General features: G+C 38.1%; 1 protein-coding gene across 2 annotated transcripts in view; it reads left to right on the forward strand.

Annotated features, from left to right (window-relative positions):
- fam184ab (family with sequence similarity 184 member Ab) overlaps window positions 1–21974 on the forward strand; it is a 135579-nt gene extending 113605 nt beyond the window's left edge. Inside the window, exons 18-22 of one of the 2 annotated variants that reach the window (XM_028440546.1) lie at window positions 814–960; window positions 11948–12065; window positions 13830–13934; window positions 15654–15892; window positions 18742–21974. In XM_028440546.1, coding sequence (XP_028296347.1) covers window positions 814–960; window positions 11948–12065; window positions 13830–13934; window positions 15654–15892; window positions 18742–18820 — 688 coding nt within the window. In that variant the 3' untranslated portion in view covers window positions 18821–21974. The remainder of the gene's footprint in view (window positions 1–813; window positions 961–11947; window positions 12066–13829; window positions 13935–15653; window positions 15893–18741) is intronic. The other variant, XM_028440547.1, reaches the window with a different exon arrangement.
- The last annotated feature ends 638 nt before the right edge of the window (window positions 21975–22612 follow it).

Genomic DNA, 22612 nt, shown 5'->3' on the forward strand with positions numbered 1-22612 from the left:
TATATAAGATGTAAATATGAGATGTAAATATATAAGATATAAATATATCATACGTAAAGATATGAGATGTAAATATATAATACGTAAAGATATGAGATGTAAATACATCAGACGTAAATATATGAGAAGCAAATATGTAAGACGTAAAGATATGAGACAGCACTCACTCTTGTGTGATATTGCTTAATTAAGCTATGAGATGTAAAATTATGAAACATGAAGCTATTAAACGTAAAACGATGTGCATAAAGATATGAGAGCTGTAGATATATGAGACATGAAGCTGTTAGATGGAAAGGGATGAAACAAAGCTATGAGACACAGCACTCCCTCTCATGTGATATTGTTTAATTAAGCTATGAGATGAAAAACTATGAGGCGTAAAGATATGAGAGATGTAGATATTGGATGTAAAGCTGTGAGACGCAAAGCTATGAGACGTAAATACAGTTTATAAGAAAAATATATAATGTAAATATGAGATGTAAAGCTGTGAGACCTAAAAAAGATATGAGACAGAGCTATGAGACATAGAGCTATGAGACATAGAGCTATGAGACATAGAGCTATGAGACATAGAGATATGAGACATAGAGCTATGAGACATAGAGCTATGAGTAAGAATTAAAGCTAAAGTCTAAAGTGATCTTTAGTGTCGATAAATGCGCTTTTAAATAAACTATATTATTGTTCCTATTATGAGATTAAAAGCTATGAGACGTATAAATAAGACATTGACGTTTACTTTGACCAATATTATTTTTCAGTATAAGATTTGTTCATAGCTGTCTTTTCTGTCTTCTCTATCTTCAGGGTTCACGAGCAGGAGTTGACAAAGCGTCACGAGCGTGAGCTGAGTGAGTTGAGCGGCCATCACAACAGAGACACGCAGAACATGCTGTCAGACTTCAACAAAGCCCAGGAAGTCCTCAAAGACAAGATCTCAGCCCTGCAGATCCTGTACGTAGCCCCCCCCCCCCCCCCCACCCCCCCACACACACACACACACACGGCTCTAACAATCACACCTGTCACTCCTCACTGCTATGTGAGCAGTCACTTATTCACCATGTGGTCTATTCTTCCGTCTGGACTTCAGTGCTTTTTTGCTCACCTGCAGTTACGCACTTTTCTCCTACACATATTCTCCGGTCAAGGCTGCTGACACGCCCACCGCGCATAAGTAGAGCATAAGCGCGTAGTCTGTGAACGAAGGCGGGCTGAAGGAAAGGAGGCGGCGTTGTCATTTTTTTGGGCTGTCTAGAAATCACGGAACATGGAGTTTTCCCAACGCTTGTAAATGTCATTGAAATCCGTGAAAATGATAAAGTTCACTTTTAATTTGAAACGTATTCATTAATAAACAATATAACAGGTTGATTTGATCAGATTATTGATCAGATTATTGCAGTGGGATCATCATCATCATCATCCTCCCTGTAAAGCGTGACAGTTAGATGATGTAGATATGATGTAATAACGGGTCCACAGAGCGTCCTGCTTTAATACAGAGGGATGTTTACAGTGAAACAGAATTATTAACTTCTATAATACACAGTTTTAAATATAAATAGTTTAAAGTGACCTGAGCTGAGCCTCATTAAATTATGTGTGGGAACAGTTTGTGGTCCATCCTCATCTGCATATGACAGCTTGTTTCACTCTGTAGTGGATCAAACTGTGACTTTACGTTGGACATAGTATGAAAATAGTTGAATCACTGTGACCAACATGGACAGAAGTCTGCGTCTGTCAGAGTTTTACTTAATCACACAGCAGCAGCTGAGTAATCACAGCTGCTGCTGCGTGACGCACGAGTCCATGTGGCTTCAAATGTAACTAAATCCATATTTCCAGTGCAATATAATGTTTCACCTTATGGGGGCGCTGCACTTATTCCAGGGTTAGAAGAACGTAAGGGGAAAAAGACTTATGCACACCAGAGAATGTGCGTGAAACCAGATTTGAATGGGAACACCCACATTTCAGGGCTGATCCACCCACAGTGCTTAACTGGGATGAAGGCACGCAGCGACTGACTTAAATACAGGGGGAGAATAGCTCACCAAAAACAGTGCCGCTGCGTGGCTTTTTGGACTTACGCATATGGGAGAATAGAACCCCATGTGATGAGACGCAGGGTTTGATGGCTCAGAATGTAAAGACAAGAAGAAAAAAATTACTTCAAAACACATACAAAATGACCAAAAATACACAAAACAATCTCAAAACAACAAGAAACACACTCAAAATGAGAACAAATATACAAAATAAAAATAATGCAAAATGACTCCAAAACACACAAAATGATGGAAAAATCCAAAAGACAACAGCAAACATGTACAAAATGACAACAAATTTACTCCAAAACACACAAAATGATGGAAAAATCCAAAAGACAACAGCAAACATGTACAAAATGACAACAAATTTACTCCAAAAACATAAAATACGATGACCAAAATACAAAAAATTATAGAAAAATAGCAATATGAGAACACAAATTCACAAAATGATTGCAAAAACACACAAAACAAAGCAAAAAACCAACTAAATGAGAATGAAATATACAAAATAAAAACATTAAATTGAACTTTATTTATATAGCGCAAAATACAACAAAGTAATCTCAAAGCGCTGAACAAAATATAAAGTCCATAGTAAAAAAGAAAAAACCCAACAAGATCCACATGAACAGCATTTATAGACAGTGGGAAGAAAAACTCCCTCTTTTTTATAGGAAGAAATCTCCAGCAGAACCAGGTTCAGAGGTGGAGAACATCCGCTTTGACTGGTTGGGGTTAGTGATCGAAGGATAGACCATCATTGGTTGATTTAAACCAACCCAGCGCTGTTTCTTTAACCCCAAAAACACTTTCCAGTCTCTGCAGCAGTAGATGATGATCCACTGTATCAAAGGCAGCACTGAGATCTAAGGGTGTACTCACACTGGCAACCAGGGTCGTTCCTAACCAGCTCTGTGGATGTGTGAAACCATGGGGGCCATTGTCTGGCCTGCGTAGTTGTGAGCTGCACCGCAGGGGGGTTAACTGCCCGATCGTCCCGCTGGAAGAGGTGGTCCAAACAGCGTGCCAGAATGACACGGTGGGCTGCACATGCGCGCACACAACTCGACTCGACCCGCGCGCAAAATGTGATGACGTTGGTACCACGCGAAGCTTTACGGTGATGCTGACTTCAGCTCTACTACAGTTTGTTCCACTTCTTTGCAGCATAACAACTAAAAGCAGCATCACCATGGTTACTGTGAGCTCTGGGCTCCACTATCTGACCTGTGTCCATAGATCTGAGAGACCTGCTGGGTTCAGACCTGACTATCATGTCACTGATGTATTCTGGACCAAACCCATTCACACATTTATACTCCAGCAGCAGAACTTTAAAGTCTATTCTGAGGCTGACTGGGAGCCAGTGTAAAGACTTTAAAACTGGAGTAATGTGTTCTGATTAAGACCCGAGCTGCAGCGTTCTGAACCTGCTGTAGATGTTTGATGCTCTTTTGGGGGATTCCTGTCAGAAGACCATTACAATAGTCCAGTCTGCTGGAGATAAAAGCATGGACCAGTTTCTCCTGATCTTTCTGAGTCATTAAACCTTTCACTCTGGAGATGTTCTTTAGGTGGTAGAAGATGTTTTTGTGATAGATTTGATCTGATGCTGAATGTCAGATCTGAGTCAATCAGTACACCAAGGTTTTTGACTTGGTCTTTAGCTTTTAAAGATCCAGACTCAAGATAATTGCTGACAGCAGTCCTCTTTTCCTTGTTACCAAAGACAATCACCTCCATCTTGTCATGGTTTAGTTGAAGTAAGTTTTCACTCATCCAGCAGTTTACTTTTTCTAAGCAGTCACACAACACCTCAATGGGACCATAGTCATCTGGGTTCAGTGATAGATATAGTTGTGTGTCATCTCCGTAGCTCTGATAATCAACCTTACAGTTCTGTAAAATTTGTCCTAAAGGAAGTATATAAAGGCTAAACAGAAGAGGTCCAAGAACAGAGCCCTGAGGAACCCCACAGGACATTGGTAATCTGTCAGATTCAAAGTTTCCAATGCTTACAAAATAACTTTGCTCCTCCAAGTAGAACTTAAACCATTGCATTACTTTTCCATTTAGTCCAACCCATGTTTACAATCTGTGCAACAAAATTGTATGATCTACAGCGTCAAATGCAGCACTTAGATCCAATAGAATGAGAACAAATACTTTTCCTGAATCAGTGTTCAACCTTATGTCATTGATCACTTTGATAAGAGCAGTTTCAGTGCTGTGATGAGAATGAAAACCTGACTGAAATTTATCAAATATTTTGTTGAATGTTAAGAATTGACTCAGTTGGTTGAAGACCACCTTCTCAATGATCTTGGCCATGAATGGAAGGTTGCTGATTGGTCTATAGTTAGCCAGTATAGAGGCATCCAGTGTTCTCTTTTTTAACAGAGGTTTCACAGCAGCTACTTTCAGGGATTTTGGTACGGTGCCTGATTGGAATGAGCAGTTAATTATCTGACACAAATCAGTGACAATTGACTTTACAACAGTTTTAAAGAAGTTTGAGGGTATTGTGTCAAGGCAACACGTTGATGGATTCAGCTGCTGAACAGTTTCCTCTATTGTTTTTGGGTTCACTGTAAGAAAACTCTAACATTGTAGTTGACTCCTCCCTCAGTGGTTGAAGCTGTTCAAGCTTTTTGTTATTTTGCTGGTTTGTTCTGATGTTTGACCTTATTGATTGTATTTTCTCATTGAAATATACAGCAAATTCATTGCATTTTCCAGCTGACAGTAATTCAGGGGCTATCTGATCTGGGGGGGTTGTGAGCTTTTCGATTATAGAAAACAACGCGTGAGAGTTGTTGACATTTTTGGCAATAATTTCAGAAAAGTATTGCTGCCTTGCTTTGAACAAGCCATCATTGAATTTTCGTAGACTTATTTTGTATAGTTCGAGATGAATTTGGAGTTTTGTTGATCTCCATTTACGCTCAGCCTTTCTACAGTCAGATTTCAATTTCTGCATTATCTCAGTCCTCCTCCAAGGTGTTTTCTGTGTGTTTGGTTTTCTCTTAGTTTTGATTGGAGCCACCACATCTATGACATTACAGACTTTTGTATTAAACTCATCCAAAAGATCATCAACTGTCTCAGCACTCAATGTTGGTGTCATTGCTATGGCTTCCATAAACTGTACACTTGTGTTGTCATTTATGTACCTTTTCTTTAAACACAAAAAGTTATATTCAGTGCATACAACTGACAGCAGTTCAGCAAACTCATCCATGAATTCTCCAGAATATTTTGGGGGTCTATAAATGACTAAAAACAGAACTGTTGAATCACCCTTCAGTTAGAACGACATATATTCAAAGGAGATAAAATCCCCAAATGTTATTTCTTTGCACTGAAATATTGATTTAAAAATGGCAGCAACTCCACCACCTTTCCTGTAAGTACGACACTTATTGAAATAAATAAAGTCTTGTGGTGCACTTTCATTGAGAACAGTATTACTGATACCATCATTCAACCACGTTTCATTAAGAAATAAAAAGTCCAAGTGATGTGTCAAAATAATATCATTAATTAGTAGTGACTTGTTAACAAGCGATCTAACATTAAGAAGAGCTAATTTTAAAGACTTTACTGGAGACACTGGTGGACATGTTATAGGAGTCAAATTTTTATCTCTATAAAGCTTTTTGCTGACTTTTTCTGGTTGTTCCTAAAAATAGAGCTATTGCAGTCTAGACCCAGCACACATCAGAACTGTGTCGCTCTAAGATGAACACAGCTGGCCTGAGGAGAAGAGTGATCCTGGGCCTGGTATCGTCGAGGAGGGATGGGTGGTGCAGATAGGTTCTTTAGAGGAGATAAGATGCTACCATGGTGGGGTAAAGGGTGGGGTGTCAGTCTTGTGCCAACCAGAACCAGCTCGTTCATCTGGGCAGTTAAATCCAAGAAGGCAGGGGTAGGAGAGAAGCTGGATGAGGTGTAAGTAGGTGAATTTTGGGGTGAAGCAGGTGGGTCCTGAGATATGGGGGTTGGGTTGACCTCTTCATTTTGGCAATTTTGATTTCTTGCTGGAAGCTCATCGACTCCATGTTCTTTCCTTGTTGTTTTGTTCTCCGATGGTACATGTTGTCCTCTGTCTTTATCAGGACTGATAGCAGTGTGACTGGTGACGTTAAACAAGTTGGATGTGAAGAGTTTTACTCCAGCCTTGTTTGGACACAGTCCATCTGCTCTAAAAAGATGACAGCGTTTTTTCTATGAAATTTAGTGAAAGGGTAGCACAAGCCGAAGACAAAAATTTATTCAAAGAGTAAATATTTGAGAATTTCAGATCTCCTTTGCGGACTGGAGGTATTGGGCCACTGATGAACACTTTACGCTGCAAACAGCTCACAGGTTTTAGCAGATGAGTGAAATCCTGCTTTAACACCTCAGACTCCTCCTTGGCTAAATCATTTAACCCAAAATGAATCACAACATTTTTCAAATGTGGGTAATCTGCAACAATATGCAAGATTTTGTCAGCCAGGTCTGATACTGTGTCATTAGGTAATCAGATCACTTTCACGTTGCTGCTAAACATCATCTTCTGAGCATCTTTAACAGAAACGTCTCCCACTATCAGTGTGTGAGGTTGTTGCTTTGGCCTACCATGTCGCTTTTGTTTTCCTGAAGCACTTTTAGTCTTCGCAGTTCCAGAAGGTTGTGTGTTGACCTGATTAGAGCAGATCCTTGGTCATTCAGCAGTGGGGCGAATCGATTACCCAGTTCTACATGAAACTGGGTTTGTGACTTGGTGATACTCCTGCCTTTAACAGATGTCCACTTTTGTGCCTGGGCAGACAAGGGAGTTGATGTTGAGGCTGCAGTCTGAGAAGCCAGTGCAGGCCAGTCCGTCTCATTATTGATATCAAGGCGCTTTGCTCGGCCCGTTAGCCTTTGAAGTGGATATGACATTTTCTTAGGCTTAGTTCCCAGAGTATTCCAGGGAGGACTCACACCTGTTGGCTGATCAATGGGAAAAGGATCCTCCTTAGGCCTGATAGCTTTGTTTGCATGGGCTGGTAGCGAGTTAGCTTTATCCACTCCACTGTTTTGAAACAGCGGCACAGTCGTATCGTTCTATCCACAGTGTCCATTAACCTCAATGTATTCCTCACACTGTAGTCTTCAGTTCAGCAATCTTTATGAGAAGACAGCTGTATTCGGTTGTGGAAAGAGCCATTCTTCTGCTAGTTAGCTTGCTACTTGTAGCTAGCTAGCTTGCTACTCAGCTTTCCAGTTGAGCCAGCAAATAAAAAAGCAGTAGATGGTTACCTCAGAGCCAGAGTCAGATGGTAAATGATAGAGTTTGATGTTGAAGTATCGTATCATTTCTCAGAAGAAAAAGTTCATGTTTCGTAAATAAATTCCTCTGTGAGCTCTGCTCTGCTCTTTTGCTGCTGTCAGCTCAGCTGCCGGAACAACTCACTAATTTCACAATTTAATTAAACTATTTCTACCGTTGTTTTTCTGTGAAAATAAAATTACCGAACATTAAATAATCATTTAATATACATTTCAATAATTAGGTGCATCCCATGGTCCCATGTTGACTCTGAGCTTTATTCTGTCTGTTGTCTGTGGAAGTGATGGGTCTAAACCAGATGATGGAAACTAGGGTTAGCTCATGGTTTTAATATCCAGGGAGGGGCGTGTCCACTCTGCTTGGTGCTTGGACTTAAAGAAGAAGAAATAAAAGAAGAGTTACATATTGTCATGTTCATCAAAAGGAAAACTGAATGCTCAGACACACACACACACAAAGTTTAAACAAACACACAAATACTCTGTCATAAACTGTCTCACACATTAAAAGCATCTATTTACACTTATATGAATGTACACAAAGACTAGCTCCACAAAAGCAGAACGATATTTATTGATCCAGAAATTAAACTGATCTTACCTTTATAGGCTGAGTTTCCTCCTTTTGAACCTCCATTCATGGTGTTTTTATCAAGAAAGTCTTTATTTTCAATAAATTTGGTCTGTTTTAATCTCTTTTTTCTTTCTCACTCACTTGTTTCTCTCTCTGTTCCTCGTGTCGATTTTGTCAAAACAAAGCAGCATCTTTAATGTTTCCGTTACGTGTGAGTAAAATTACCGCAATTTACCGACACTGGCTGTAAAGAGCAATTTCTTATCTTTCATAAACTGGTGAAATTTCTCCGATAGAGCAAATATGAGCAGAGTTACAGTCATTTAAATTAGCATGTTGCATTCAGGGGCCCTGGGAAACCCAGTCCGTTCCTATAATCCAGCCGTTAAGAGAACGTGTCGTGTCTGGGTAAATATTGACATATAGTTACCCTAAGCAACAGAAAATATGAAATTAACAGCACGTACTGTCAACAACAAACCCAGAGTCGCTAAATAATGACGTAATGCCATACGTGTGTCATAAATTAACATGATGACGTGTTTTTTCGTTCTACCGTGCCAGAAAAGGGACAGGGAGGGGGGGATTCCTGCTGTGAGCTTGGAACAGCCCGAGCTGGCAGTATGATTACACCCTAAGAGCACCAGAACTGAGACCAACCTTCTGTCTAAGGCTAAGAGGAGATCATTGGTTACTGTTACTAAGGCAGTCTCTGTGCTGTGATTGGCTCTAAAGCCAGACTGCAAGCTCTCTATAAATTGTTCCTATGTAGGTGATCACATAGTTGACCTGCAATTATTTTTTCAAGAATTTTGGAAACAAAAGGGAGATTGGATATTGGTCTGTAATTGGACAAGTCACTTGGATCAAGGGTTGTTTTTTAAGGAGAGGTTTGATTACAGTGGTTTTAAAGGCCTGTGGTACATAACCTGTTACTAGAGATGTGTTAATCTAGTTCATCATGTTCGTGCTAATTAGTGGAAGAACATCTTTAAATAGTGGAGTTGGGATTGGATCTAAAAGACAGGTTGTTGGTTTAGAAGCACTAACTAATGAGGTCAGTTCAGATAGACCAATTGGAGTGAAACTATGTAATTGTATGTATGTGTATATACAGTACGTATATATGCATATGTGTGTATCCATAAAATGAAGAGTCCGTCCTTAAGACTCCTCTACTGTAAAGTGTCTTGAGATACCATTGGTTATGATTTGGCGCTATACAAATAAAAGATTGAGATTAAATAAAAGCTGCATGTTGGGGATATTTCAGGAGCTGCTTTGTTTAAGAAATGATTGAGCACTTCTGTAGGGGGAACATTAGCTTTGTTTCTAATTGTTAGAATTTTATCAGTAAAGAAGTTGATGAAGTCATCACTCTCAGGTTGACAGGAATAGAGGGTTCAACAGAGCTGTAGCTTTTGGTGAGCCTGGCTACAGTGTTGAATAAAAAACAAGGATCATTCTTGTTTTACTCTATTAAAGTTGAGTAATAGGAAGTTCTAGCTTTGCAAAGAGCTTTTTTATAAGTTAAACTTTCTCTCCAGGCAGTATGAACTTCTACCATGTTTGAGGAGAGCCACTTTCTTTCTAATTTTTGCAATGCCTGTTTTAAAAGATGCAATTCAGATTTATACCAGGGGATGACCTGGTATCGTCTTCTTTTTCAGTGGAACAGCATCCAGAGCTGTGTGCAGTGACAACATTGCACTGTTGATAAAATAATCTATTTTATCTGTCGCTAGACATTGATAGCTACTCTCTGTTGAGATATCATATGGATCAGACATAAGCAATGATGGAACTAAATCTTTAAATCTAGCTACAACTTTTTCAGACAGTGATTTACTATAGTGTACTCTTCTCTCAGAATTTAAGCAGGCTGATATTCTGAATTCAAAGGACAACGGGAAGTGATCTGAAAGAATAGGATTTTGAGGATATATTGTCAGATGGTCAATATCTAAACCATATGTTAGAACAAGGTCCAGGGCATGATTAAGATAATGAGTTGGTTTGTTTACATTTTGTGTAAAGCCAGTTGAATCTAATGGTGAGGTAAACAATTTATTTAGCTGTTGTTTTCATCATCAACATGAATGTTAAAATCACCTACTATGATAGCTTTATCAGTGATCAGCACTAGATCAGTGAGAAAGTCAGAGAATTCAGAGAGAAACTCTGAACATGGAGCAGGAGGATGGTAAACTATAACCAGTAATGTTGGTTTTTTTGGGATTACATATTTCAAGGGAGAGGTTTTCAAATGAATTTTGGTTAAGTTTGGTTTTTGGCGTAACTGATAAGCTTGAGTGAAAAACTGCTGCAAAATGACTGGCAAAACACAAAATAACTGGCAAAACACAAAATAACTGGCAAAACACAAAATAACTGGCAAAACACACAACATGACAAAAACACAAAACAAAACAACAAACCAACTAAATGAACAACAAACACACTCAAAATGAGAACAAAATAAAAATAATGCAAAATGAATCCAAAAACAAGCGCACACATAATGATGGAAAAAATATCCGAAATGACAACAAAAACACACAAAGCCCATTTATTTCATTATTCTAAGTGATGTCATGTCATGTGACCATCAGATCAGATCCAATCACGTTTTTTGTCCCTGCTGTGTTAAAAACTGCTCGTCTCTGATCTTACGATCTTCGTATTTAAATGCAGAATGCATTGATTCAGCAAGTTTGAATATAAAAAGCAGAGAGCAGAGTGCCTCCTGGAGGCCTACAGAGAAACTACTGGTGCTCAGTGACTCACTGGTTAAATAGTGTTTCTGTATTAATATAAGACTGTGATTTATCACCAGTAAGCCTCAGCATTTCAATAAGGCTCTACCTGACATGCATGAAGAAGAGCCACATTTCATCATTTCCCAAATGACTCGATGAGAAGAAGCCTTCATCATCATCATCATCATCATCATCATCATCATCATCATCACTATCATCATCATCATCCTCACAGTGTGTGCATAACGACATGCCTTAGTGTGTGTTGAAGTACTAAAGTGTTCCATAAGGAGAAAATAAGAGCTTACATGATTTATTTATTCATGAGGATAAAGAACCTTTGATTCAATAATGCTAATAAATATCTGCTGGATTACAGCTGATGGATTACAGTCTTTCACACTTTCTGATTAAAATGTCAAGTGTTCAGGGCCTTTGGGACTGTTGGAGCAGCAGAAATCTGTGGAAACTCATTCAACTGGCATTTATAATCCAAGGGAAAGGGGGAGGAGCCAGAAAAAGAAACATAATGACAGACTTTACGCAAAACGACTTGAGAAAAAATTTACAAGAAGACACAAAAGGACACCAAATACACGGAAAATGACTCCAAAAAATGCATAGAATGACAGAAAAAGAAACTAAATGACACAAACCGACTCTAGACTTACAAAACACCAACAAGAATACACAAAATGACTTCAAAAGTACACAAAAAGAAAGGAAAATACCCAAATTGACTTCAGTAACTCAGAAAATACCAACAGAAATACACAAAATGACTCAAAAAACACATGATGATGACAAAAATACAAAATAATTCCAGAAAAACACAAAATTAAACAGAAAAGTACAACAAAACGACAAGAGCAATACCTGAAATGACGACAAAATGACAAAAAAAATCACAAAATGACAACAAATACAAAAAATGACAAATAAAACATAGAAATATGACAGAGACAGAGACACAGAGACAGAATACTGTAACTACTAAAACAAATAAAACCAGTAAAATACATAAAATGACTTAAAAACACAAGAAATGACAAAATAAACAGACAAAAGCCTTTGTTTTTTCCCCTGTATTAATGTTTCTGTTGGTTATTTTTTTATTCTGTGGCACTCTTATCAGGCAATCACATTTTTGTGGCCCTCCATGTAATAAAGGTTTCCCATTACTAGTTGAAAGTAATGTAAGATGTTGAATAAATGACACTTTTTTACAGATTGGAGGCATCTGAAGAGAAGTTCAGGAACCGTGAGAGTCGTCCTGAGGACTTGCAGATCATCGCTGAGCTGAAGGACATGGTCTCTGAGAGGGAAACTCTCGTCAAGAAACTGGTGGTAGGTGACGATGACGCGTTCCTGCTAAACCATGAAGACATTTATCTGCCTACGATTCACTGGATCTTTGAAGAAAGACTTATGACTTGATTTAGACACAAAACACTGTAAATGCATCGGTTGTCATTATGTCTCAGAATATAACAGCTAAAATGTTGCTGAGAATTCACGAGGGCCGAGTAAAGAACCCTGAGGAACACCACTGTCGAAGATGTTCTTCACAAAGTTGTTCATTTCGACCAAAAACATAATGTGAGCCACAGAAACAGAACTAAACTGATCACTTTGGATGGAAGGAAAACCAGTTTCCTTTCACAGTACCAGGTTCAGGACTTGACCAAAGAAATAGTTAGTCCCTCCTGGATTTCACAGCCAATTTCTGTAATAAATGTTGCGGCCTAAAACCTCTGATTTTTCAAAAAACTTCCTTAAACTGATTTCCTTTGAATTCTTTCATAACAATACAGAAAAGAGCTCAGATTCACAATAATTGACTAAGATATGAATCATTACCATCACATTTTAAATTTTTCCAGTGCCAATAATATTACAGATACAGTAATCAGTGGTTTTTTAAGTTTTTGAAACAAAAAAAAATCCTAAAATAAATAAATGGTTCTTTTCCTGTATGAATCTCTTGCTACAAACGCTTTTGCTGCTGAAGAGTCTCATGCATTCAGTAATCTGTAAATGTATACGTTGAGGGTGGCCACTGCTACCATTTTAGACGGTACCTGTAATTGAAGCTCTATCAAAGATATTATATATATATATATATATATATATATATATATATATATATATATATAGTAGAGGTTTAATCAGGTTGTTTTCTTTAAAAGTCATTATAGAGCAGTAGGAGATCACTAAACACTTAAGTTCATGAGACACGTTTGCCGCTATTTTGCTCAAAAGAGCCAGTTTGGTTGTTGTGACACAGTCTGTAACCAGACTAAATGGTGATTCAGTCTTACATCTGCAGAAAAGGCTGATGATACAAATTTTTAGTTATGAAATGTTAAAATCAAGATCATCACCAATCAGTGGAAATGAATGAATAAGATCTGAAAAACCAAATGGAGTCGGGATGGAACCTTGGGGATCACCTACTGTATAAATGCAAATATTTATAAAAATACTCAAAAAAGCAACAAAAGTACACAAAAGCTGACAAAATATACAAAGTGACAAAAAAAAGTACACAAAATTACTCCAAAAATACACTGAAATAACAGAAAATTATACAAATACACAATGTGACTCCAGAAACACACACAAAAAAACAAAAGTACATAAAATGACGACAAAAATACAGAAAATGTATTTTGCTCAAAAGGGTCAGTTTGGCTCTTGTGACACAGTCTGTAAAAAACTAATTGGTGATTCCGGTTGCACCGGGGGTTTCCCTCCGGCTGATGGTGACCGCTGGCTTCGGAAGTTGACGGTGGCGTAGACAAGGCGGATGGACTTCAGCCACGTTGTACTGGCGAATCGAATCGGAATTTGTCACAATTTGGGCTTAGCCTGATTGGTCAGAATTGTGGTAATTGAACACATGGCTGCTCAGAATTTGTGGGGATCGCAACATCATGAATTCCTGGAGGATCTGAATAGCTTTTAGAGCTTTTCACTGCGTTACATCCAACCGATCGGTCCGTCATCACAGAGAGGTCACAGGGTAACGTGTTCAGTGTGAACCGTGAGGGCGACTCGACTCAGTGCGCGCCTTCTCTCTGCATTCGCTAACACCTTCTTCTCCTACAGGACGATAAGAAGTTCTACCAGCTCGAGCTCGTCAACAGGGAGACCAACTTCAACAAAGTGTTCAATGCCAGTCCCAACGTAGGAGTCATCAACCCTCTCATCAAGGTAGGCCATGAAGGAGCTGCATCACACCACACGGGGCGTCCACAATAACTGCACTCGTGGCATGGGAAAGACCATTTCTACTAAGAATCATTTTCTATTGTTGGCGTTAATGAAAGACTTTACAATATTAAAAAGATCTTCCCTCTTGCCTTGACCAAACTTCAAGTCGCAAGTTTTACTCCAAGAACGAAATCATTTAGTGTTGTCAGCATTGACGAAAAACCTCACAACTCCAGTTAGTCAAATGAATGAATTAATCAGAGATTACAACCAACAACATATTTTCTCTCAACTCAAGTTTCTCTCGGCTTGACAAAAAGCTAAAAATCTATTACAAATCCTTCATCTTTCACTTAAAGGAACGGCTTCACTCTTCCGTCAGTCAAAAAAAGAAAAAGAGATATTTTCTCTCGACCATAATTTCTATTGCCTTGATGAAACTCCATGATTTGTTCCAAAATTTGCCACAATGGAAAGTCGATATTCACTTGGAATCCTTTCGTATTGTCAAATTACAATCGGAGAGATTTTTCTTGAAAAAAATTTAAAAATCTTTTGCAGCTTTAACTACAAAACAGAGATATCCATTATTCATCATTTTGTATCTAACCATGTTAATGAAAAAACATAGAAGAGATCGAATGTCTTGACCAGAGTTTTTCTCACTTTCGCGAAGCGCGAAAATATGCCCCAGATTTCAGGAAGAAATCTTTGAATTTTTGAGTTTGTCTCGACTTGGCCAAACCAGAAAATCTATCACACCTTGTACCCACAACTAAAAGACGATGTCCACTGTGAATAATTTCTGTTAGGTCAGCATAATGACAGATCTTACAAAGAACGAGTTTCCAAACCTTAGTTTTTCTTGGCTTGATGAAAATCGAAAGTCTGTTGCAGTTTTAACAATACATGAAAGACTCTACGAATGACTTTGTATCGTCAGCATTCCGAAAAATCCTCCCAGTTCCAATCAAACCGAGATTAGAAGCCAAGAGATCAAGTTTCCAGAAATGGTTACTCAGCTTGAAGAAATTTGAAAGATCTGCTCCAGTTTTTTCAGTTTTAACATTCACAGTAGCACATCGGGCCATCAAGTCCTTTATTAGGAACTCAGGGTTTATGGCTTTGTCAGATGGGAAAGCAGCAGTTTCAAGACATTTTTACTGCTGCAAAACTAAGGCCGGCAAGAAGAAAGAGGACAGGAAAGGACTTGATAAATGTCAACTTCTTTATTTGTGAAATAGTGAAGTCGTGCTGTGGGATGAATGCTGTCCAAGTATCAAGGCCACGTCTGTTTACAGGATTTTAATCTTCCGAGCGGTGAAATGTGGGGATATAAAACAAATCATGGCCTTTGGTTTTGATGTGGAGCAGGAAATAAAAGCTTGCATTGAGTCGCTGTTTCTTCAGTTGTTTCTGAGAACACGGCACAGTAATGCATGCACTCTATTTACCAACCCACACATCTAGTGTCTGGTTCTTTATTTTCAACATTTTTCATGTATTTGTATGTGGGCGGGTCCTAATGTTCCTTTGCTTTCCAAGCCATTGGGTTAGTGTGGAACGTTTTTGTGGTTTTCTCACGTGGACCTCTCCAGCTCCGCCCCCATTTGTTCCCCCCTCCCTTCATTCCTCCTTTGTGTTGTTTTATTTTTGCCTTCTACTTCCCTTTGTGACCCTCGTGCCCCTCCTTGTTCTTTTTATTTCTTGTCTGTGTAGCAAAAGAAAAAGCATGAGAAAGCAGCAGCCGGCAGATTCAGCAGCGCTGCCAATCTCAGGGCTCTGGAGGCAGCAGGTGCGGGCGTAGCGGGCACAGGAAGTGGGCCCGTCCCAGTCCCGCCCCCTGCCCCGCCCCTTGCCCCGCCCAGCCGCCTCGAGCCCATCCCCAACTCCCCCTTCAACTCCAACAAACCTCATGCCCCGCCGACCCCTCCCACCGAACCCAAGAAATTCATGAGGTGAGACTCTTTCAGCCTCCGACGGCCGACAGCTCGCCAACATCAATCATCCAATCACATTCCTCCATGAATCAGGAGGCTAAACGCAGGTTCACAGGTTAGACCTGAGCCACTTTTCAATATCAAACATGAAACTGTCCTTTGTGTCTTTGTAAATAAACCATTTAAACTCTCTAAGGTTTGTTATTTACCATCAAAAACCTTTTTTTCTTGAAAAATGAGGCGTCGCTGACTTGGAAAGTCAAAAGTAATGATCGCTTGATGGCAAACACCTTCAGTCCAAAGGCAAAAACTCCAAAAGTACACAAAATGACAACGCAAGTACACTTAATTACTCCAAGAATATACTAAAATAACAGAAAAATAGAGTTATAAGTTATTTACAATTGAAAACTTTTTTTTTTAGAAAATGAGGTATTGATAACCACCAATCAGTAGAAATAAATGGACTCAGGGTGGAGCCTTGGGGAACACCTACTGTATGAACGTTCATATTCATAAAAATATACAAAACAAGAACAAAAATACACAAAACAAGAACGAAAGTACACAAAAACAAACAAAAGATACAAAGTGACAGTGAAAATACACAAAATTACTCCAGAAGCACAAAATGACAACAAAAGTACACATAAAATAACAAAATTATAACAAAAGTATACAACATTACCCCAAGAATACACAAAAATACATAAAATTACCCCAGAAACACAAACAACAAAAGTACACAAAAATACAAATAATTAAAATAAAAGTACACAAAAACCAACAAAAAGACAACAAAAGTACACACAGTTACTCCCAAACTACAGCAAAATAACAAAAAAATACAGAATTATTAGAAAAATATACAAAATAACGATGAAGAAATACACAAAAACACTAAAATCATCATGAAACCACTTTCTTTTCGATGATTGAACAATTTCGCAACTAAATCGATCCGACTAATTTATTACGATTTTGAAACATAATTTAAACAAAGAGAACTCTGGAAAGAGTTGAAATGGATGTATTTGTATGTGACAGAGTAAGTGGTCTGAGGACAGAGCCTTGGAGAATCCCTTTTATTAAAGAAGACCAAATGAATGATGCAGGAAAAGAAGGAGATGAAGCCATGTGGTGAATCTTTGTGTTTGAGGAGAAAACCGTAGAAACCGATCAAACATGGACATGCTTTAAAGAATGGCTTTGAAATGCAAACGAACGAGTGCATGATGATCACCAGCTTTTTGGGGTTCTTTCTTTATTTCTCCTTATTTCTCTTTCTCTGTTTGCTTTGAAATCATCATCTTTCTGTGGTTCTTCATCCTCATCTTCATCAAAACCTCTGCATGTTGCACATGTTCAAACCAGGTTATCTGCTGTGGGCTCGCCATGATGTCCCACGTGTGCGTGTGTGAGATAAATGTTGGTGTGGTTTCTGATCTGATTGAGCTGATACAGGGATTAATGAATTCAATAATTATGTAACGTGTGGCTGCATGTCACTGGTTGTCGTTTTAACGCTTTGTTGCTGCATGTTCTGCCGTGTGTGTGTGTGTGTGTGTGTGTGTGTGTGTGTGCATGTGTGTGTGTGTGTGCGCGTGTGTGTGAGACTTGGGAGCTTGTTAACAAATGCACAACAAAGGGTAAAGTCAGACAGGACTGTTCTGACTTCTCTCTCTCTCACACACACACACACACACACACACACACACACACTGACAGTTTGAGGTCGGCTCTATATCTGAAATGTTTATTCCGCTCTTATTTCTGCTCTTATTTAAAGTGTTTGTTTTTATCTCGTTGGAGATGCTTTGACCCCGTTTGGCTGCTTCTGCTTTACATTTTAAATATTAGACACACTTACAGTCTGAAGATTAGGGGGGACAAAAAGGATACGTGTGTTTTTCTGTATTTTGTATATTTTTAGGAGTCATGTTTATGTATTTTTACAGTCTTTTGTATTATTTTGTCCTTTTGTGTATTTTTTGTTTTTTTTTCTGTAATTTTCTTGTTCGTTTGTGTCATTTTGTTGGCATTTTTTAATGTTGTTTTGTGAATATTTTCTGTGCATTTTCATTTTGTGCGTTTACTTTGGGGACCACACAAAATATATAACATAACCACCAGGTGAAGACGTGTGCATGTGGGTTGCCACATTGGGATGTTTCCCTTCTTTTGAGTTCTTTCAAATTTAAACGTTGTAGAGAGATGAAGAACTATCTAATCTTTCATCTGTAGGGCAACTTTTATACAAATTATATGTATTTATTAAATATGCAAAATTGTATTCAGAGCCCATTCTTTACTTTTACAAATGTAAAAATTAGAGAAAAAATTGATATAAGGCCAAAAAAAACAGGACGAAGAAATGAGAGCATGAGATAAGTGTGTGTAGTGAGTTTTAACACACAGTACACACAAAGCTAAATGACTCTGCTGCCATCTAGTGGTCAGATGTGTAACTCACACAGGTCTTTTTCATAAGGTCAACGTTGATGAATGTCAGTAAGTAGAAGTAAGTCATGTGACTTCAAAATCCCACCTAAGACAGAAAATTACACAAAACAAAAAAATGCAATAAAAGTCAGCGGAAATACACCAACTTAGTCCAAAAACGCACAAGATTGAGACAAATATACAAAAATACATTAAAAAAAAATGTTTGTGGCCCCGCCCCCGTGATAAAAATTGACGTCTCTGGTGTAACTTTTAGGCACAGGATCCTGACCCTAAACTCTATACATGATTATATTCTACTTTTCTACTTCTCTCTTCCTTCCTGACTGCTTTTCTTTTTCTTTTTCTCTCTCTTTCTGTCTTGTCTTCCTGTTTTCTGTGTTTCTTTGGCTCCGCCCCCTCAGCCCTCCTGAAACCAAGGACACGATGGACTCTGCCGAGGCTCAGCGCCAGGAGTGGTACGCCCAGTACTTTTCCTTTTGATCCACCACCGACCTGCAGACACACGTCACCGACTCAGCATGTGGTTTAACCAATAAACTGAGATTAAAAAAAAAAAAAAAAAGAAGAAAAGACACGAAAAAAGAAGAAGAACAAACGTTGAAAAAGTCTTTGTTATTTATCGTCATTTTGATCATTTTTTTGGGGGGTACCAGCTCAGTTCAACTTCACCAAAAAATTTAAAAAAGTGGTCAGAGTTTATTTTATCACCATGTTATACACGTGGAGAGGTTTTCAAAATAAAAGAAGGAAATGCATCATGGCTTGGAAAGGAGGTGCGTTAAAACAAACGAACGACGAATGTGTGAAGGTAAAAATCTTTAGTTTAATATAAACCAACAAAGTTTATTTGTGTTATTTATTCAACAATAATAATAATATTTTTGTGTTTTTAATCTGTGATTTTCAAAATAAAGCTAAATGTTTTCTAATTGGTCCGACAGATATTTCTCCTTGTAATTGTCTAGAAACAAACTGTAATTTGATCTTTTCAAAATATTTCTAAAAATTGACTAAAAAAAGACACTCGTTTATTAGTTTAAGGCTGATTTCTTTTGATAAATGCACGTTGGAGTTTTCAAATTGGGGGGTTGCCATGGAAACTGTTACCATGGTAGATTTTGTCCCCATGGTTACCTATCAGAATTCCCCTGCAAGCTACTCAAAGATGGACGGTTAATATGAGACGTTTTAATTTTCATACACATTTGTTTTTTTTCACCCGAAAACAGAAGTAAAGGAATTGTTTGAATTTGAAAATGAGTAACAATGTGATTTATGAATATCTGAATGGAGATGATAAAAGTACAAAGGTATAAATATGTAAAACATATAGAAAAACTAGTTAAATGACAACAATAAACAACAGCAGTCGTCAACAATGTCAAGATGTAATAAACACAACTTAAATGAATTGATTGAATGTTTGAGATGAAGCTTCAAAGCTTTAGTTTGAAATGGTTTTTACATCTTAGAACAGAGAGCGACATCCTAGCATCACATTTAATTAGCCCTATGGATTTAAAGTTGAGCTAACATGACAATGACTCAGCAGAATGAAGGGTTTAAGCTAACATGAGTGACTCAGCAGAATAAAGCACTTAAGCTAATATGGCAGTGACACAGCGGAGTGAAGCGCTTTAGCTAACATGAGTGACGTAGCGGAATAAAATGCTTAAGCTAACATAACATCGACTTAGCGCAACAAAGTGCTTAAACTAACATGACATCGACGTAGCAGAAAAAAGCGCTTCAGCTAACATGAGTGACGTAGCGGAATAAAACATGTAAACTAGCTAGCATGAGTGACTCAGAGAAATTAAGCACTTAAGCTAACATGAGTGACATAGCGGAATAAAGTGCTTAAGCTAACATGAGTGACTCAGCGGAATAAAGCCCTTGAACTAATATCAGTGACTTAGCGTAATAAAATGCTTGAGCTAACAGGAGTGACGTAGGAGAATAAAGCGCTTAAGTAAGCTAACATGACATTGACTCAGTGAAATGAAATGAAATGCATTAGGTAACATGAGTGACTCAGCGGAATGAAATGTTTATGCTAACATGAGTGACTTAGCGGAATAAAGCGCTCAAGCTAATGTGAGCAGAATGAAGAACTGACGTTAACCTGACCATGACAGCGAAATGAAGCGCTTCAGCTAAACTGACAGTGACTCAGCAGAATGACACGCTCTGTGTCTTCAGGGTTGGTTTAAATTGAACGTCGCATTAACTAAACCCGACTGTGCTGAGGTCAAACTGAGCTGAACTCGACCCAGACATTCGCCATCGCTCTGATCTGATTTGGTTCTCTGATTGTTTCACTGTGGAGTTTTTCTCTCTTAGTGACGGGAACAACCATCATTCGTACGTTTATTGTTAATTTCCTTCATTTACCTCATCATGGAGCCGCAGATAACCACAAAAACTGTTTGTTTTTACGATAAAATCATCAAAACTGGTTCGCACGTAGTCAAAGTCGTTCTAGAAAGATGAAGATACAGAGCCAACCTGGATTTGGATTAACCATGGGAACCATTTTTCAAAATGGCTGCCATGGCAACAATTTTTCCAATCTGCAGCCATAGCGACTGTTTTCTTAACAATATTCTTTTCAATAATCAATAATTAAATTCAGGGCAAACCTTACATTTGTTTTTAGGATTTTAAATGGCCTCCAATGAACAAATGTAATTGCTATTTCTTTTGTACATAATTTACAAGTAAAACCCACAAAACATCTAAAAAGTGAATGAATTTTACTCCATAAACGACTAAAACGGGATTGATTCATTAGAGTTTATTCCAGGTTTATGTAAAACTTCATGTAAATTGTATATAGTTAGCCTATTTATTTGACTCTTGTGATGAAAAGTGTCAACGTGAAACTCGGATCGTGTACAAAGCTTGCGTAAAGTTAAGTGTAAATTGTAAATATTGTAGTATTTTATGCTTGTGATCCTAAACGTTCGTCATAAGCTCAACACTGTGGCTCCAATTTTCTAATAAACAAAACTCTGTAGGCCTATAGCTAGTAGCAACTTTTGTTACGGGAACAGTTTGATACCGTGTCGGCCATTTTGAGAAGCGGTTGCCATGGCAGCCCCATTCAAAGTCCAAGTTGGCTCCATATCGACATGTCTTCTTTGTTTAAAACTGAACCAACTGTGTGCTTTTATCACAAAATGAACAATTGTTATGTGATTTCTAGCTAGGCTAAACTAAGCTAATTTACCATGACTTGTTCGGGCAGTTTCTTGGGATCTAGATCAAGAAAAAAAATATATAATTGGTGCATCATCACGCTGCTAAATGCCATCGTTGGACTCAAGTAGGAATTATATATGTACAGAATCAGTGGTAGGTTGTTGTGCTCTCTGTACGTTGGGCATCGTAGACTTTAGGACGGACCGGAGTCTGGCTCCGACCGGCCACAGGACGGATCCATCGCCGCAAGTTTGTTAAGTCTACATAGAGGTTTCAGCCAAATTTTGGTAGAATATCAAAACAAACCTGTTTGTATGGTCGTCTGTCTCAACACAGATATAATGATGTCTCACCGATTTTAAAACAAAAATAGCATATTTTATATTTATATATAATGTGTATGCTTAATAAATAATTATTGTGACATTTACTTTTGTTTGCACGTTTCATTTTGATTGAATGTGACTCTGGGTTTTCTAACAAATCATTTAGCATTAGCTAGCTTATTCAGCATTAGCAAACAGTTCATTTTCTCCTACAGGGCACAAAAATGGTAGGTGTGGTTTTCTGTATTTAGTTTGTTTTTGGAAGTCGTATTATGTATTTTAGCTGTCGTTGTTGTCCTCTTGAGTATATTTTTTGTCATTTTTGTTGTCCTTTTATGTACTTGTCTTCCTCTTGTGTATTTTTGTTGTCCTTTTGTGTATTTGTCATCCTGTTGCATCATTTTTGTTGTCCTTTGCAAAATTGTGGTATTTTTCAGTAATTCTGTTGTATGTTTGTGTAATTTTTGTATTTTTCTGTCATTTATAGTCATTTTGTTGTCCTTTTCTGTACTTTTTTTTTTTTTGTATTTTTCTGTGATTTTGTTGTTTGTTTGGGAAACATTATGGGCCTATGTTACAATGCGAGATTACATCTTATCGCACTAACTTCTAGTGTGTGCTGGACCACGAAGCTCGCTAACGGAGCTAAATCACCATGGTAACTTAGGCTGAACGACGAGCCTGGTCGGAGCAGGTTTTGTTCTGGCTAGGAGTGTTTGGTTAGTTGAAGCCCGCGAACGGA

The sequence above is a fragment of the Gouania willdenowi genome (assembly GCF_900634775.1).
Source record: "Gouania willdenowi chromosome 24 unlocalized genomic scaffold, fGouWil2.1 scaffold_320_arrow_ctg1, whole genome shotgun sequence".
Lineage (NCBI taxonomy): Eukaryota > Metazoa > Chordata > Actinopteri > Blenniiformes > Gobiesocidae > Gouania > Gouania willdenowi.